The sequence below is a fragment of the Polypterus senegalus genome, chromosome 4 (assembly GCF_016835505.1).
Source record: "Polypterus senegalus isolate Bchr_013 chromosome 4, ASM1683550v1, whole genome shotgun sequence".
In the NCBI taxonomy this organism is placed as follows: domain Eukaryota; kingdom Metazoa; phylum Chordata; class Cladistia; order Polypteriformes; family Polypteridae; genus Polypterus; species Polypterus senegalus.
The window spans coordinates 215294117-215313768 of NC_053157.1; the positions used below are offsets into that span (position 1 = coordinate 215294117).

At 37.0% G+C, this 19652-nt stretch overlaps 1 protein-coding gene across 5 annotated transcripts in view; it reads left to right on the top strand.

Moving 5' to 3' along the window:
* Nucleotides 1-19652, top strand: part of slc4a11 (solute carrier family 4 member 11) — a 169481-nt gene that overhangs the window by 87778 nt on the left and 62051 nt on the right. For 4 of the 5 annotated variants that reach the window (XM_039751939.1, XM_039751938.1, XM_039751941.1 and 1 more), the window contains 2 exons: nt 23-254; nt 15748-15829. In XM_039751939.1, coding sequence (XP_039607873.1) covers nt 23-254; nt 15748-15829 — 314 coding nt within the window. Of the gene's footprint in view, nt 1-22; nt 255-5363; nt 5490-15747; nt 15830-19652 lie in introns of those variants that run through there. The other variant, XM_039751943.1, reaches the window with a different exon arrangement.

Below are 19652 nucleotides of genomic sequence, written 5' to 3' on the forward strand. Positions count from 1 at the left end.
TTACTTTTCCTATCATGCACAGTATGTGAAACTGATGAACTTTGAAGAGGAAATTCGGGCCCATAGGGACCTGGATGCTTTTCTGACCTGTGCCAGCATCCTGTTGGATGAGACAGCTACCTCTCTTGATGATGTGTTGAAAAAGATGCTGAGCCATTTATTTGAAGATAGTGATATAAAAGAGCCAAGCTGCAATATTGAAAATGTGATGAGCGTGCTGTTTACAGATGCTGCAGCCCCACAAGAAGTCAGTGGTAAGTTCTTGACATCTTACACCTACTTAATGCATGTTATGAAGCTTAAACTAGCTTTTAGGATGACATTTTTTGAACTAATAAATTAAAAAATGCAGACAACCTTGCAAATGGCCGAAATGACTTTGACACCTGAGATTTTTGCCTCAAATAATAAATGATAATGTATAATAAGTTGACATGAAAGGAATTTCATTAGTATGCTGCTGACCCAGATGTCACTGATTTTCTAATTAATATTGTTTGTAAGATTTTCAGTTTTCAACCCCTGAACCTTATCCATCCATGCATCCATCCTTCCATCCATTTTCCTAACGTGTTTATCCAGAGCAGGGTTGTGGGGCAGCTGGATCCTATACAATACAATACAATACAGTTTATTTTTGTATAGCCCAAAATCACACAGGAAGTGCCGCAATGGGCTTTAACAGGCCCTACCTTTTGACAGCCCCCCAGCCTTGACTCTCTGAGAAGACAAGCAAAAACTCCCAATAAAAACCTTGTAGGGTAAAAGGGAAGAAACCTCGGGAAAGGCCCAGCAATTATCAGGCCCAAGACAGGAGCAACACCTGGATAGGCTGCCAGTCCATTGCAGAGTAAACACACTCACACACTGGCACACGCTGGGGCCAGTTTAGCATACCAGGTCACCTAACCTGCATGCCTTTAGACAGTGAGAGGACCCATAAATGTATTTGTGGAAATCTTATTATTTTGTTTCAACAAAAAGACTTACCAATCTGATCTTTTTATTTATAATGTATATTTTGTATATATTTTTATGTATTTTTACTAGAATTTCTATATTTATAATGCTTTTTTAACTCTCTTTGAAGTACTTTAGAACAGATATCCATTGAAGTGTAAATATTGCTGTATATTACAGCAATGAGGCAGTAAATGTGTAGCAAAAAATGAGGTATATAAAGTGCTGTGAGGAGAATATGAAAATTGATGTGTTTAGTAATTGCTGGACTGTCCATTTACAATCAATTCCAGCAACAATGTTATGATTTGATTGGCCTGAGTATTGTCTTTGTGCAACAGTCTTTTGTTTTATACAATGCTTTTTTAACATTTTGAAACAGTACTCTAACAAAGCAACGTTTTGAACAAACATTTTAACTGTGGGAGCTGGATTTGAAACCGCATGTTTTTAGGTTTTTATATTACTGCTACATCATTTCAAGACATTTTGAGGCAAAAGTGTGTCTTTATAAACTTTAATAAAAGCAGTCAAAATGGGAGGTATCATAAACAAACACTAAGTAAAAGTAAACTGTGGGATTTAAAGCAGAATAAGGATATTATGCATGCATTATTCATAATCAAGTTTTCTTTTATGTTGTGTAGCAGTACCTATTGCTTAATGTTTTTTCTGATTTTCTTATGCAGAAAAGGTTCAAAATTGTGTTGTCAATGGAAAAGGTAAGGTGGAGGTAGGAAATCCAATGGAGTGTTAGTTAGCTCAAGCTTTCTGTTTTTCCTTGTCGCCTACCTTTTGGATGGAATTACACTAGGAAACCTGGCAACCATGAGCTTTATGACTTGCAGGACATTTTTCTCAGCTGAATTAATGCTTTCAACCTGCCACTCGGCTTTTCACCTTTTTGTGTTTATTTGACCACTGCCATAGATGTTTTGAAATTATTATTTTATAGCGTGTCTTTCATAAAAAGAATAATGTCAATATTCTTTAAAACAGTCAAAAAGCTATAAAGTGTAGTCAAGCAGACCTCGATATTATTAGTTGGTACCTAATTAAATTTATATTGTGATTTGTAAAGTATTGCAATTTACAGATACAATGTTTGTCACATTTTTTGCTGAAAACAAGTGAATCTTTCTTAACACATATTTATAATTATTATAATTTTTATTTATTAGCATATTTATTAAAAAAAATGGTTTTCTCCCAAGTTATACAATAATGAAAAATTCCATCTCTCAAATGTTAAACCCTTGAGTTAATTCTAATTAACAGAAGAACCCAGCAGCTTTCATAACATGCAAACCTACATATATCATTTATATTTTATTTAAAAAAATCTAAAAAATAAAAAGCATTGTTCCCTGTTTCCAGAATCACTGGTGATGTACAGAATGTTAACAAGTGAGTCCAATATATGTAAAGAGCCAGCACAGTATTTAAAATCAGAATTAACTTTAAATACCAAATTGTAAAGAACAACAAAATTCACTACAAATTTATCCAATAGCATGAAGTCCATTGTATCACTGAGCAAATCCATCAGCATTGCCTGTTTCATTTCTGACTTCGTTTCAGTGTAGATTTCAGGCATTACTACAGTATATCAGAGAAAAAAATGCAGTGATGGCATAATGTTCCTCACTGCAATGTGTGAAAACCAGCGCATACTATGACACTGTATGGACGGAGGTCCTGGCAAAATAAAATATTTAGTGGATTTTATCACCTTCTTTGCCCTGTCAGAAGTACTTGGAAGTTTGTTTGAAGTTAAGTCCAGAGTTGGTTTGGTAGGCAACTTTGCTCAAGGTTTTGCTTTGTGTCAGTCTAACTGAAGGTTGTGGCAAATGAGAAACATACATATATTAATGTTCTTTCTGCAATACCATATTTTTTCATATACTGTAGATATGTTAATGTTGAGTTCTTTTGTCGAGTTGAGTTCAAATTCCACAGTAAATCTATGCTTTAGACTTGAAATAAGCAGTCACTGCACAAACCTCTGGACAAATCTGTTCTGGCATATTTTCTTCTTCACTATTAGATAGATAGATAGATAGATAGATAGATAGATAGATAGATAGATAGATAGATAGATAGATAGATAGATAGATAGATAGATAGATAGATACTTTATTAATCCCAAGGGGAAATTCACATAATCCAGCAGCAGTATACTGATACAAAGAAACAATATTAAATTAAAAAGTAATAAAAATGAAAAGAATTAATTTAATTGAAGAGTCGCATAGTGTGGGGGAGGAACGATCTCCTCAGTCTGTCAGTGGAGCAGGACGGTGACAAAAGTTTGTCACTGAAGCTACTCCTCTGTCTGGAGATGACACTGTTAAGTGGATGCAGTGGATTCTTCATGATTGACAGGAGTTTGCTTAGTGCCCGTCGCTCTGCCACAGATGTTAAACTGTCCAACTTTAATCCTACAATGGAGCCTGCCTTCTTAACAAGTTTGTCCAGGCGTGAGGCGTCTTTCATCTTTATGCTGCCACCCCAGCACACCACCGCGTAGAAGAGGGCACTCGCCACAACCGTCTGGTAGAACATCTGCAGCATCTTACTGCAGATGTTGAAGGATGCCAACCTTCTCAGAAAGTATAGTCTGCTCTGACCTTTCTTACATAGAGCATCAGTATTGGCAGTCCAATCCAATTTGTCATCCAGCTGCACTCCCAGATATTTAAAGGTCTGCACCCTCTGCACACAGTCACCTCTGATGATCACAGGATCCATGAGGGGCCTGGGCCTCCTAAAATCCACCACCAGCTCCTTGGTCTTGCTGGTGTTAAGGTGTAAGTGGTTTGAGTCGCACCATTTAACAAAGTCTTTGATTAACTTTCTGTACTCCTCCTCCTGCCCACACCTGATGCAGCCCACAATAGCAGTGTCATCAGCGAACTTTTGCACGTGGCAGGATGTAGCCTTTATGCTACAGTAGCCAAAGTTGGCCGTGACCCTGTAGTTAGGATATAGCGGGTTGGATAATGAATGGATGGATGGATGGATGAATGGATAGCCAAAGTTGGGATGAGTGTATCCCGTCAATAAAATATACAGTAGACATGTGAAACTGAATATAAATTATGCGTAATTATAAAAGTATACAATTGTGTGTTTACTTTTGTTGGTGTGATGAGGATTATTTATTAATGTAATTTGACTGTTCTGGTAATACCTAGTTTACCTGTTTCTTTTGTTAATTAAAAAAAAAAGTTATGTTTTAGACATTTGTAGTGATTGTTGCCCTCATGAATACCTTATGCACAATAACTATGTTACCCTTAAATATATCAGTTTTTCTGTCAGCACTCATCAGCACAGTCAGTGGAATGTATAATCAATGAAATGTAGAATACTGGTTTGCATAATCCCAAAATGAATGGACTAGCAGATATCTGTTTGACTTCTAACAGTAGAATAGCAAGTGGTTAAAATGAGAAATAAAGATGCCTTCAGGAGCACATGTCTTAAAACCTTGGCTGTTAACTACCAGTTCAATTCTCACCTCCAGTAAGCCACTTAGTTAAACTTCTGGTTTCTTTTTTTGCCTATGGATAAAGGTGCTTGTTAGGTAAATAATAATATTAGTTATAATAATTAACATGCAGTAAGAACAACAAGAGAGAAGAAAGGTTATCTAATGACAAAAATACATTAGGAAATGATTTTAGTGCTCTTCACAGACCAGATCCAGAGTGTCCATCCAAAACTGGTCTACAATCTTCTTTTGAATGTTTTTTTTCATTTTGTGTGAAGCGTAGATCCTCTTGAGTGTTTCTTCACATTTATTTTTCTACATTTGTAAGATTTCCTTCTTCATGAGTGATATTGTCTATTTTTTAAGCCTGCTTTATACAGTAATTGTTGATTTGACCTATTTCATATAAGTATATACTGTATTCTAAAGTTGAACTGCTGAATTACAGCTGTAAGCATCTGGGATCAATTCTTAGCAGGGTCACTGAAGTTTTTTGTACTTACATCGTTTTCCTTCCACATTCCAGTAATATGCATTTTAATTTAACAGGCTAATCTAAACTAGCCTAGTTAGAGTCGCTGTGGAAGTGTGCATAACTAGGGGAAATATTTGGGCAGGTGCTAGGGGAAGTAATTGTTATTTTCCTAGAAAAAATGTCAAATTTTCCTTGTTTGGTATATCAAGAAAAAAACATTCACAGATGAGCATTTTTCTTTAATGAAGTGATGCACTTATTGGACAACAATGATCTTTGGGCATTCGAAAATTGTTCTACTCATAATAAGAGGCCAAATGTAATGATAATGCATCCCATGCCACCATTAACCAGCATAGTTGACACTCAGCCAGATTGATCCATGGAGTTATGAATTGTTTGCCATATATATCAGGGTAAATTAGCAAGGATCAGGCCCTTTTTCAGAACATCATGGTCTGTGTTCCTTAGCTCACTATAACCTCAACTTCTTGTTTTTTACTGACAGGAGTGGGACTGTTTTGGGTCTTTGGCTGATACCCCCTCTCAAGTAACAAGGTACAATGAATTGTGTATTCTTATATTTCACTTTGGACACCCCATTGCACTTAGCTGTTAGTTGAGCGAGTATAGACTGTTACTCTGTCAGCCTCGGTCATTAATAGACTTTTTATGTGGGCTGAATGTTTTTTGGTTTTTTGGCCCATTCCAGACAAACCCATTAAGTACTTATGTATGACAACCCCAGGGGGGCTGCTTTCCTAAAAAAATGAATGCTGGGGACAAGTACAGGCTGCTCACAACGAGTGTACAAATCGATATCTAAAATGCATTAACAACATATTGCTAAATCATATAACACTTACATACATACAAAGTAAACAACATTAAATACACAACATAACCAGAACATTTTTTTAGTTTAATTAATTTAATCAAATCATGACAATGTAAAATACATTATTATTGAGATGTAGCAAATCAATAGGGCCAGCACGGTGAAGCAGGGATTAGTTCTGCTGATTCATAGATCTGGTGTCCTGTATTTACATCCCTTCTGAGCCCGTGTATACAGGCCCTGAACTCCCGTCTACTAAGTGGGGTGGGTAGTATACATAGGTGCGCTCCCTTCTCCCCATACTCATCTTCCTCTCCCTCTCTCTCTCTCTCTAACACACACACGCACACAAAATGTTCACTTCAGTTCCCACCAGCAGCGGACTCTTACTTGAATCCATCTCCTAACTTTAGACTTAAATGGCTGTATGCCAGGATCAGTTGTGATTAGATTGTTGAATGTAAAAAAAATTCAGGACCAGAAAGCCACTTCTTGTGGTTGTGTATCTAAATTGTTTTCAAGCCACTCCCTTGTGACGAGCCCTTTCTTTCATTCCCTACTTTTAAAAAGGCAGCAAGATGTTCACAGTCTCTTATGTCCACCTTCTTGATGATAAGAGTACTAGTGTGAATGTAACTGAATTAGCTGTTTCTACTCACAAAATAAGTCAGTGGATGAATTTTAAGAAACTTTGTTATTTCTACTGCTGTTTCCTACTTGTTTTTAAGGCAGCTAAATGTAATAAAGAAAACAACATGGCAGCAGCAAAATAATCAAGCTAGCTATCCATTTTCTAACCCACTCGACCAGTTCTTGAACAGCCATTGTTCATCTGGACAACATCTGGAAAAAGAGTTGAAACCAACCATGGACAAGATGCTAGTCCATCATAGGGCATTGTCATCCACAAACCAAATATTCATGGATAATGGGACAACAAAGAATTGCTAAATACCCAAACATGCATGTCTTTTAGATGACATAAGGACACCAAAGTACAGTACAATAAAATGAAATAAGAGGATATTAATTGAAAAGAACAGGGAATTGACTTGTCAAATTAATATATATATATATATATATATATATATATATATATATATATATATATATATATGATATACAGTTGGTAGAATAGCAGTTAGCATTTTAATTTTCTTACAAATTTTAATAAAAAAATTAGGCATATTTCTAACTCTACAGAATGAGAGAAGACAAGAAGACACCAATTAAAAAATAAAAAGACTCAAAATAAATGTTTAATGAATAATTGGGTTATTTGAAAACCAAGAGACATAATGTTAATCCAAGATTAATATTGTAGACCTTTGAATTAAAATATAGATGAGTACATTACTTTTAATTTCAGCTTTACTGTGCAAAAGTCTTAAGCACTTTTGATAGTTCACCTAAATATTTATATTTAATGGGTTTGTATATGTCTTCTGGATTAGTGTGTCAAAATATGGCACATTTTAGAGTTCCAAACATTCCTTTTGCAAAAACATGAAGGTATCAAATATGATACATGGATGCCCTTAATGAAAGAAGGTAATATCTCACTTTCCACTTCAAAAACATGAGATCTTTGTAGGCATATAGCCCAGTGCTTTATGAAACAAAAATAACAAATGGGTAATGTGTAGGTTGAACCTTTGGTCACCAATGGGCATAGAAGCTCCCCGAACACCAGACACAGACACAAGTCCAGCACAACAAACTAAGGTTTTATTGTGGGAAAATGTTCTCGCAAGCGTTTCTCTCAAGTATAAATAAAGTACAATGCAGTCCACAACAACTCCTTGTCTTTCTCAACTTTTCTCCTCTGCTCCTCCTGGTAAGCTTCGTTCTCCATTCCTCCTGACTCTGGCTCCCTGAGTTGAGGCAGTGGATTTCTTTTACGTAACATCTGTGAATACTTTCAGTGTCCCAAAGGATTGTCCTGGGAGCACTTCTGGGTGAGGTGAGAGCCTGTCAAAGCCCTTGGCTGCACCCTTGGAACCCAGCAGGGCTGAGCTGAAGAATTCTAGCTCCCATGATGCCCTGTGGGAATCTGGGACACCGCTGTTAGGAGTCCCAGCCGGGTAATGGCCCTGGCCATCTGTCACAATCCAAAGTAATTACCTGAAACAGAAACAGCTGTGTAAAGGTAATAAAACTGAGTGAGGGACAACCATACTAAAAAGGTGCAGATCTTACACAATTACATGTAGAGACAGAAATAAGCAAGATGGGCAAAGTCATCAGTAGAATTGTAGCAAGCCTTCCAAGAGACTTGAAACAACATACCACATAGGTACTTTTTGAAGCTATGTACAGGGGTACCTCAAAGAATTTCTGCTGTTTTTAAAACAAATGGTGGTCACCTCAAATATTCATTTCATATTTTTTTCTGTTTACTGCACTTTCTAGGAAGTTTATTGAGTAATGAAAACTATTTATGACGTTACTTTTGAATGCTGTCCCGCTCTTTTACACAGTACTATGTGTAATCATATGTATACTTTAAATGTAAAAATGGAAAGTGTACATTTTATAAATTATTTAAAAGGTTTGTAAAGAGAAGATGATTTCAAAAATTGTTAAATGAGAAGATTTAATTAAACAGCAATATGCAACATCTTCTCTTCTTAATCCAGAGCACTTGTTGCCATTACAGTACGTAGTTAGCGACCCAGTCCTTGTGTTTTTCTGAGTAGGTCGATTTTTTTGGCTTTGTTTCCATCATATATTAATGACTTTCTGGCAGCTACTATTCCATGATGCCCACTTCTGACAAGAATTCTGTGGACTGTACAGAGTGTACTCGAGTTGGTTTCTGTGAGTTAGAGTTGAAAACAGTGCTGGACTTATTCACTTTCAACGGGATATCCGTTTGATGTATTTTTTGTCTGCTGCACTCATTATTCTTTATTTCTGGTTCTCAGCCTTGATTGTTTCTTTGTACTTTTTCAGATAAGCAAGGACAGCACATCTTGAAACGTCTATGTTTTGCAAAATATCTGCATAGAAGTGAACTTGCTGATGCACCTGTTATCTCATTGCTATGCTCGTTGCTCACTCTTGCAAGGTTCAATTTTCACATCTGCCACATCCTCATCTTTTTGTTTGCATGTTGTTTCTCCAGTTTGATTCCTTCTTTCTGTTTGGTTCAATCATTTATATTTACTTACCTTTATCCAAGGTGACATATACAATTTGAGATACAATTGGTTACACTTACTGTATTTTATTTTTCCATTTAGAGCACAGGCAGGTGAAGTGTCTTGCTCAGTGTCAGTAAAGGAATTTTATCCCACAGTCTGAGTGATTGAAGTCCAAAGCCATTGAGCATTTGCACCTATTTGTTATTTTTGTTTAGTTATGCACAGGACTAAAAACTTAGAAAACTCGCCAAGTTTTTACCTGAAGTGTGGTCTATTGCTTAATATGTTGCCGTATTTAATTACATTTTTTGGAAAATTAATTATTGGAAAGCGGGCGGCACGGTGGCGCAGTGGTAGCGCGGCTGCCTTGCAGTTAGGAGACCCGGGTTCGCTTCCCGGGTCCTCCCTGCGTGGAGTTTGCATGTTCTCCCCGTGTCTGCGTGGGTTTCCTCCCACAGGCCAAAGACATGCAGGTTAGGTGGATTGGCGATTCTAAATTGGTTTGTGTGTGTCCTGTGGTGGGTTGGCACCCTGCCCAGGATTAGTTCCTGCCTTGTGCCCTGTGTTGGCTGGAATTGGCTCCAGCAGACCCCCGTGACCCTGTATTCGGATTCAGCGGGTTGGAAAATGGATGGATTATTGGAAATCTGATATTTTCTTTTCTGCACTGACATATTCATGCAGATGACAAAAAATAAACATCCAAGACAAAATATATATAGAAAAAAAATCTAGTCTTCTTAAGGATTTTGCACAGAACTGTATATACCTATAGTATAGTTGCCTTTTTAGAGCAAAATCAGCCAAAATGGTTTTGCTTTAAAATTAGTAGGCTTCTAGGATTTTACATTAGCAATAATTGCCAAACACCACAGAGACTGATCGATTCATTTTTCAATTATCATGTCCACATGTTATCAAATCCTGACACTGAGGGGCAGAGAGAAACACTCACAGACACACGCAGAGACAAACATCGCTGTGAAAATCATCAAAATGTGTTCATGGGTGCTTAGCATATGTAAATTCATTGAAAACTAAAAGTAGAAATTTTGATCGTCATGCTTTCCCTGTTTGCATTATATTCCATGTATAAGAAGAAAAATAAAATGCAAACACATTTATATATCATATGACAGATCAAATTTTAAGCAGATATTCGCAGCTGACAGCATATAAACATTTCTGATTGATAGGGAATCTGAAAACAGGCTAATCCCATTGATAGCTGAGGTGGACACAAGGGTCAATGCCTGGCTCAGCATCCTCTCAGAAAGGTCATTTGAATCTGACAGAGATTTTCAATTTTGATTTTGTGGCAGTATATTCTGTCTATTCTGCGGTGGGTTGGCACCCTGCCCAGGATTGGTTCCTGCCTTGTGCCCTGTGTTGGCTGGGATTGGCTCCAGCAGACCCCCGTGACCCTGTATTCGGATTCAGCGGGTTAGAAAATGGATGGATGGATATTCTGTCTATTGTATTATACAGTGTGAGTCAAAATTATGTTAGCGCTAATGGTACTGCTATGTATATACTTATATACAATTTTTGTGGACAATGTATATGCCATATATGGTCCATGTGTTGAACATGATGACGAACAGGTTGAGATATTCCTGTAAATCATCTTGCACATATGAAGTATGTTTAATAAATTGTGGATAAATTGTTTCTGCCATCCAAATGTTAACATAGTTTTGACTCACCCTGTATTAGCATTCCATTCATTTTTCTGTGTGACATGGAAAAGTATAATTTAGTTTTTTTTTTTTTTATAAAGCCCTCTTAAGAATTTTTTGATGGTGTGCATTGCACAGATCCATCATGGAGAAGAAATCTTTCTGTAATATATTTATGTAAAATTTGAAGCACACAATCTCATTTCTGTAATAGCTGTGGTTTGAGAGAGCAGGAGGAGTATAGTGTTTGTAAGGCAGAAGCACGAGAACAAAATCCTAATAAGGATTGAAATGCCTAAGCAATGCAACGGTTAAAGGAAAAGATAGTTGAATGCTAATTCCATGCTAAAAATAAAATGCCTGAAACACAATATTTCTGCACTTTGCTCTTTTATTAGGTAGGCTACTGAAGTGCATTACATCCAGCGGATGAAGGGCAAATGAATCAAACAATTGTGTAACATGTTGCTACAAGGTCTATAGGACATCTGTCAGTCCCTTACTGTGGTAGAACAAGACCTCGACATTTTGTTTGGTATTAATGAGACTCACAAATCACTATTAACACTTTTAAAAAGAGGACATCACTAATAAATTGATCAGTTACTTAATGTTGCATAATAACTTAGCTTTCATAAAGGTTTTGTTGGTGTTATTCTACTGTTGCCAGAACAATGTACAGTATTTAAATTCCAAACTGTATAAATTAAATGCATCCCATTGTTTTCTTTTATGCGTTTTTCTTAATCACCACCTTTTCTGGTGGCTGGTGTTTTTCCCTCTGTTCAAGTGATTCCTGTACTGCTCAGCCACTTTCTCATTTATTATTGCTTACTGTGAATAAATACAAGTCAGTGTTTGAGATACAGATAAGGTCAATACAGAGTGCATAAAATATCAAAAGATCCCAGAGGGAGGTTGCTACAGTAGGTCCACTTCACTGCCACCTGTTGCAGCCTGTCATGAAGACAACCCGTGCACTCAAGACAAAGTGAAAAAAGCACGTCGAAGGACTATTAGTGCCAACCTGAGCCTACCGTAATTCCAGCTACGGTAGGCTCAGATCTCATCAGAGTTGAAATGTCAGCAAATTCTCCATCTAACAAATCAATCACCCAACAGTAGCATGCCAAGCAGCTTTAAAGAGAAGGAGCTATGCTGCTGGCAAAAGAAAATAATCCACCTGGATTTACAGTCACACTGTAGAAAAGAGCAGATGGGACGGATTGCTTCAAGTAAAACGGGGTGTTGTGCTGACATCTAGTGGTCAGACGTGAAGCAACAACAAATATCCCTCTTTATTTTTGTCATTATTAGAATAGGTCTTGCAATTCAAGCCAAACATACGGATGACGTTTTGACTTTCTTTTTACTTTTCATTGTGAAAATGACTCACAATAACAATGCCCATAAAAAAGCAAGGGTTGAAATATGCAACTACTGTATATACCTCTCCCCATCTCTGTATAAACTATTATACATAAGTGTGTGTGAGATTTCCTCTCCAGCAAGCCAGCTTTTCTGTGGCTTGTCTTTGTGGTGTTAAAATGTCAACATGTTACTACTGCCATGCATTTTCCTTCATCCAGTTCAGAGTTGCAGGTGCTTGAACCTATTCAGGCAGCATTGGGCACAATTTGGAAACCAGACCAACATGGAATGTCAGTTCATCACAGGGCACATTCACAACTGCCCCCATTGCTCACTTATACTCAGTTTAGAGTTCCTAATTAACTTACAACATCTTTATTTCACTCTTGCAAACTACTTTATCACCCATCAGGAAAGATGCACTTTGCCATCTGAAAATTAAATCTGGGTTTCTCGTGTTTTCTTTAATGGTTTGCTTTTGCCTCTTCGACTGTTCCTTTGTGTGATCACTTGTATATATTACAGATAGTGGCCAGGCTGTGGAAATTCCAGTATTTAATCTTTTGTAGGAACACCTCATGCCAATACAACCTTTTGTATGCATTGTGGCATAGAGTTTACTACAGCCTGGAACTAAATGAGATTCAGCATCATTCGTCATTGTTAAAGTCAGACAGTTGATGAAAGTGATGACTCAGAGCTACGTGCAACACTGATCAGTGCTCGGAACATGTGTGTTTTTTCCCTGAGTACCCCCCTACCAAATCACTCATTGTACTCTATGTTTTGTTCTTTCTCTCTGCCCTCTACTCTTTACTTTGCAAAGCATTCTATAAACATCTGCCTTCTCCTCTTTCTTCAGCCCTTTCATGGTATACTGTTCCCTCCAATGTGAGGTTTTGTTCTAGAAACTGAAACTGCCGGCACACCCAGTTCAAAATTCCACGCAGATTCTATCCTACTCCCTTTAGGCAGTTTCCGATGGGCCTCACCACTGATGCTTTCAGTCAATTATGTTCCTAATTGTTTGTTTACGTGGCACTTTTCTCCACATGTTCTGGCACTGTCCCTGTTTTTTTACTTTTGGACACAAGTATGTCACCTACTGCCTTCTTATGTTTCCTGCAGTATTCTTCTGTTACCTCAAATCTTTATTCTTTTAGACCTTTCTAGGCTTTCCACTCAAACTATCTGAACGGATGTTGTTCTCTTTGGGTACCCTGGCAACCAGACTAATTATTGCTTCCTGCTGGAAGACCCCTGGATGTGTGTTTGGAGATGTACACAGTGTGGATTAATGGTGCTTCCAGTAACGTAGTTGAACCCTGGTCTGCTGTAGCTGAATTATGTAAATCTCGGCTTGTAACTCCTTGAATTGTATTTTTTTTTTAATTATCCATTGGCCCAGGCTGGTTGGGAGAGGGTGGGAGTGGTTGGTTTGGGTTACTTTGTATGCAATGTCCATTTATTGATACAGGTACGAGGTGTGGCAGAAAAGTAATGAGACTGATTTTTTATTTACCAAAGTTTTTATTTTTTTCAAACATCAATGTTATCCCCTTCAAAGTAGTTCCCTTGGGCAGCTACACACCGATGGAGACGTTGTTCCCACTGTTGGTAGCAGCGCTGGAAGTCTTCAACCGGTATGGTCTTCAGCATGTCCGTTACACTCTTTTGGATGTTTTCTAAAGTCCCGAAATGACGTCCTTTGAGGACATTTTTCAGTTTAGGAAAAAGGAAAAAGTCACACGGACTGAGGTCAGGTGAATAAGGGGGCTGGGGAACCACAGGAATGCATTTTTTCGATTGTCCTTCTGCTCAATTGTGAGGTTTTTCGGCACCATTTTGGCACAGACCTTTCGCATGTGCAAATGTTCAGTCAAAATTTGATGAACGGTAAATCTGTTCAAATTTAATTGTTCACTCAACATTCTTAATGTTAAACGACGGTCTGATCTCACAAGAGTGTTCACACGTTCGATGTTTTCATTGGTTTTCGAACTTGAAGTCCTCCCTGAACGGTGTTCATCTTCAACGTGTTTTCTGCCTTCCAAAAATGATTTGTGCCAGCGAAAAACTTGAGCTGGTGATAAAGAATGTTCCCCATAGGTCTGTTTTAACTTTTCAAACGTCACACTTGCCGTTTAATGGCACAACGTTGCTCCAAATTCCGCTGTTCCATTTTTACCAAAAACACAACTTCGCTAATTGCAGTCACAAAAATCACGTAGTTAACGGAAGGAGTTGAAACTCGCACTGAGCTATGGGAGGGTACTGATACACATGCTCTATCAAGGACAACAGCGCAGCGCTGCCAGATCGCTTGCAGTGTTGCCAGTCTCGTTACTTTTCTGCCACACCTCGTATATGCTGTCAATTTGTCTTTACTTAATAAAAAGTTGATCTCAATAATAAGAGAGTGATGGCTCAGAAATGGTTCCATGATCTCCCATAAAATGCTTAACTGTGTTAACATAACTGTATGATTGCTAAGAAATTTGTTAGACGTACATCATTTCTTATGTTATAACCCAAATGAAACCCCAGTGTGGAGCTCTGTCAAGGTTTCTTCTTCTGCTGCATGATTTGATAGTTTGTTGTAGGTTTTTCTATAGCCCTTTATGAAGGTGTGCTTCCTGGCTTCAGCACATGATTCATTGTTTAACGGAAAATCTTGTGCTGGGTCAGCTATACTGGGATGCATTTGAGAATTTTGAAAACTTGGATTAGGTCCTCATGTAGAGTTCTCTGCTCAAGACTAATGATGTTTGACTCTGTGAGCCCCACAGAGTAGGACAGATTCTTTACTTCTGGTAAGCATGTGTTGTTCTCTTCAAACCTTTTAGTGTTACTGTGTCTATTTTGCAACACAGTGACCAAAAGCGTACACAAAATCCAGAGGCACTCTCACTGCCACTTTATACTGTACACTCTGAGCATAACATCAGTTGACTTATATTCAGCAGTTTGTGCAGTATAACCTAGCATTTTATTTGTATTTTACTTACTTCTTTAGATTGTCTACATGATGAGAATATTGTATTTATATAACACCAGAATCATTTTCTGAGGCTGTTTCCTGTAGGCCAGCATCACCCATCTTTCATTTATTATTAATGTTCATTTTGCCTCCCTATAGCACTTTGAACTTTTCTATATTAAACTGCATTTTGTGGGTCCCCCACAGTTGTGAATACAGAACATTGTTTTTGCTTCCTCCTCTGTATTTTCTGTCCCTCCATTTTTGTGTCATCCACGATTTTCACAAATTTCCTAACTTCATTTACTAACCAGTTCTCTTTTGAGTAATGAAAAAAACATTGTGAGCTTTGAAGGTTTGTATTGAGTTAATGACACTGCCTTGCATCTGATGTTTAGATTATGCTCTGACCTCTTCTATGCCTGAATAGAAATTATGAGGTTCACAAAAGAGATTGACATTCATTTATTTTAGACTTTCTTTACTCCGTCGGTTATGAAGAGAATCACTTAGTTACTATAGGAAAGATGCTGTTTCTTTTATTACAGTGGATAAACATGGGTGAGAGGTAATTACTGAAGTATATAAAAAGACACAATATGACTGCTGGGTCAGTATGAGATAATAATTGGTTAATCATATGTAATTAAAAATGGAATTGATAGATCCCTCTTTGCCATGACATTCCTAGAGTTTCTAGATCTCCTACAATGTATGATCATGATGTTAATAAGGTAGGTCCTCATATTAACAATCCATGCAGGTATAGCTCAATAACTTAAGGTATTTCTTTTGTTAACAGTCCACCTCCTTTCTGAAACAATTCAGGGAGTGACAGCGACGGCAATGGGCATCCAATACCAGCAGTCCTGGCTGTGTATCATGTGAGTACAGAGATTACCCAACTACCATAATGCATGACTTATCAGCACTAGTAGGATTCAGTAGATTCTGCCAGGTGTTGAAAATGATTAACAAAAAATGTAGTACTTGAGTCTCATTGCAAATTGATTTCAGTCTCCATCATGTGAACAGATGTCTCGACACTGCAGTATCAATAGCAATGAAACATATATTTCTTATGGAGATGTTGACTTACTCTTAGATACATAATATTAGCTACATTGGTGAAATTAAGCTTAATTAGTTTGTTATGGGATGGCACTCTAAACTTAACCTACACAGAAGGACACACACTTGGTACTGGGCGCTCTTAGGTGTGAGGCCTGTTCTTTTCATATAAAGAACTTCACCTCCAACCAAGGTTATTATAGTTTTGCCTTTTTATATTAGTTTTTATTTCTATATTTTTTCTGACCTTACTTGAAAATTCGATTTAGTTTTAGTTTTCCTTCATTGTATATTTTTAGTTTTAGTTTAGTTATTTCACAAAGACATTTTTATTTTATTTTTTATATCTATTAGTTTCAGTTTCAGTTTTAGTAATTACGGATTGGAGCTCCTACGGATTTTAGTTTTGTGTCACAATCAGACAGAACTGTACACTTAACAGATTTGGATACAAGTTTAATGTTAGTGGAAGCTTACTACACTACATTGTTTACTATTTGGTTTTGTTTTTGTCTGATAAAAACAAGCAAAATCAAAACTAGATGCTGAATATGAACAATTTTACACAATTTTATAATTTTTAAAATATTTACTCATAACAATCACCAGGGCTTAGGAAGAACAGGGCTCTTAGACTTGAATCAGTGTGCAGACCCCACTTAGCTGTATAGAGGGAAACAAAGAAAAAAAAACATGTAGTGTCAAGTGAAGTCTGACTTGAATAGCCCAACATAAAGGACAGTAAACCCATAATGAGCTGAGCAAGAGCAGGCAATAGGAGTACGGAGAGGCATAAAACAACAGAGACGGCATGTGAGATTAAGAACAATACATACATTATCTAAACCTGTTTATCCAGAGCAGGATCGCAGGATACCTGGAGCCTACCCAAGCAGGTTTGGATGTAAGGCAGGAAAACTTCTTGGTATGCAATATGTGTGATAAGGCTGATGTTAAGAACAAAATAAATATGATATTTCAACTATCTATTTGAGAGAGAGAGAAAAACATTAAAAAAAGGGAGACAAATATTTTAAAATATAATTCTGCTAATGGATTACTTTCACAATATCAGGTATTTTGAGTTGTGAATATGAACTAAAAACGATAAATTAAGAAATATAGAATAAATACAAAAACCCATTAGTATGTTTAGTTTTTCATCACTTGGCAGACTCTCTTTGCCTACCTACCTTTGTTTGTATCGCTTCATTGTTAAACGATATTTTTAAAGCAAAAGTGATTGGTCAGCAACAATATGCTGTTCTTGTATGATGACCTAGTCAGTCTCTCGATCAGTGCTATTTAATTTTCAAAAACCGGGAGTGGTCTCTCCCAAACTTTCTTGTATACTCAGATATGGGAATGGATATTTGAGGAGTAAACTGCAAGACAATGATTATATTTTTATATTATGTACATTAAAGAACCATCAACAACAAATCAAATCAAATTAATAATATATTGAACAATTCACTGGATGACTTTCTGTTTTAGAATTAAAACTTACAAGGGCTAAAGACTAATTAAAAATATTTTAGTAAATTATTATTTTATTTCAGTTAGCTTTTCCAGCTACTTTTAATAGTTTCGTTTAGTTTTAGTTTTTCATTTCAGTTTTGTTAATTATTTTATTTCAGTTTTTTTTATAATAGTTTCAGTTTTGATTTTAGTTTTTGTTAATTATAATAACCTTGCCTCCAACCCATTTTCTTTGACTGCCTGCTTGACCTCATCCCCTAAACCACCACCTTAGTACTCCTCTTCATGCAATCTTCCTCTGCCTTTACCTCTTCAAGTACCTATCACCTAAGTGTGTTTCTCTTCAGCATCTATATATATAATTCACTAAGGGCACGCAAGACAGAGAGTGTACGCAAGACAGAGAGCCCCGCCCGCCAACTCACAGAGCCCCGCCCACCAACTCTTAAGACCGTGGGATACGCATGACAGAACCCCGCCCGCCATCTCTAATCCTACTTCTGCATCCACCGTCGCTCTCGATCAAACAGCAATAATTAGCAAACAAACAAAGATAACTGGCAGTAACAGTGCAAAATTCACAATTGGTATGCCAGTTTGAAAAGATAAGTTTTGAGGGTAGTTTTAAAATGTGTTATTGAATCGAGCTGACATATATGAGAGAGAAGAGAATTCCCAAGTTGAGAAGCAAGCACTATGAGAGACGCTCGAGCTCCCATAGAACAGAGTTTGATGTGTGGTACAGAAAGTAGAGCTGCAGATGAGAACCAGAGTGAGCGAGAGGAGCGTCAGTCTGTAGGAGATCAGTGAGGTTGTGGAGAGCTTTAAATGTTAAGAGCGGTATTTAGTATTGTATTCTGTAGTGAACAGGGAGCCAGTGAAGTTGAGAGAGAATAGGTGTAGTATGTTCAGTGGATTTAGAACAGCAGGTTATTATCCTGGCAGCAGAATTTTGAAGAAGTTATAAGTGATGTATAAGTTTTTGTGGGATGACAGATAGAATAGCATTACAGTAATCTATACGTGAGGTGACTCGGGTATTAACCAATACTTTAGTACTGTGTTGCATAAGAACAGGACGAAGTCTAGAAATGTTTCGAGATGGAAGAAAGCAGTCCGAGAAATGTTACTTATACAGGAAGAATTATTTAATAATAATAATTATTATTATGTTAGAGGATATATTCTTCTGTTTGGAAATACCAGACAAACATTAACTGTTGTCAAGGATTGTCAAAACCAAAATGGAGTTAAAACAATTAGAGTGAAAAATTCAAAGCAAAAGGTCTTAGGTGTAATCAACAACTCGATTCCTTAACTACAAATATACTCTGAAGAGCACCAAGACAAAATCTTGCTTTATCCTAAAGCTCCAAAACCCTACACTTCACATTGCCCTCTTATGTACAGGTAAGTAGAGAATGATGTCTCACGATGTAAAGTAACCACAGAGCATTTTATAAGAGAAAAGGTGTATTCCAGGACTGGCAAAGGGCTTGGCAAATATTTGGCTTTACAAAACTTCAGACAATTGTAATATTTAAGCTAAAATTGGATTGCAAAATGGCTCTGAAATAACATTACTGGCAAGAAACTGGAGAACAACCACATATAAAAGTTGGATTTTTAGGCCTACAGGAAGCATGTTTTTGTTCTGAAGCATTGCTCCCAACTTTAGTTGAATTAATGAAGATTGTTTGTTTACCGTATTACGTAGATTTGGTTTTGCTTTCAATATTTGTACTCGGGCATTAATCCAGAAGGTTCTATTCACATAGAGTAAACAGTATACATTCTAAATATTTTAGACTTGAACATGGAACCAGAAAAAAACACCCATTATCACCAATGCTTTTGCAATTTCATTTCTAGCCATCCATGTTTGGACTCACTCCAGTACTAAAAGGATCATAAGGGATGGAGTTGAATAAAAAATATTACTATACCGTATGTAGATCATATATTCTGTATCTTGTACCCTATCACACCATTGCCTTTTTTTCCTAAATCTTTTAGGTGAATTTCATAAGGTCTCTGAGTTTAAAATTAATTTGAGTAACAGTGTTCTCTTTACAGTGAATTCTCCTTCGTGCCAGATTAAATTTAATCACTTTTGACTGAATGCGTTAGAAAAGTATGAATATTTTTCAGTAA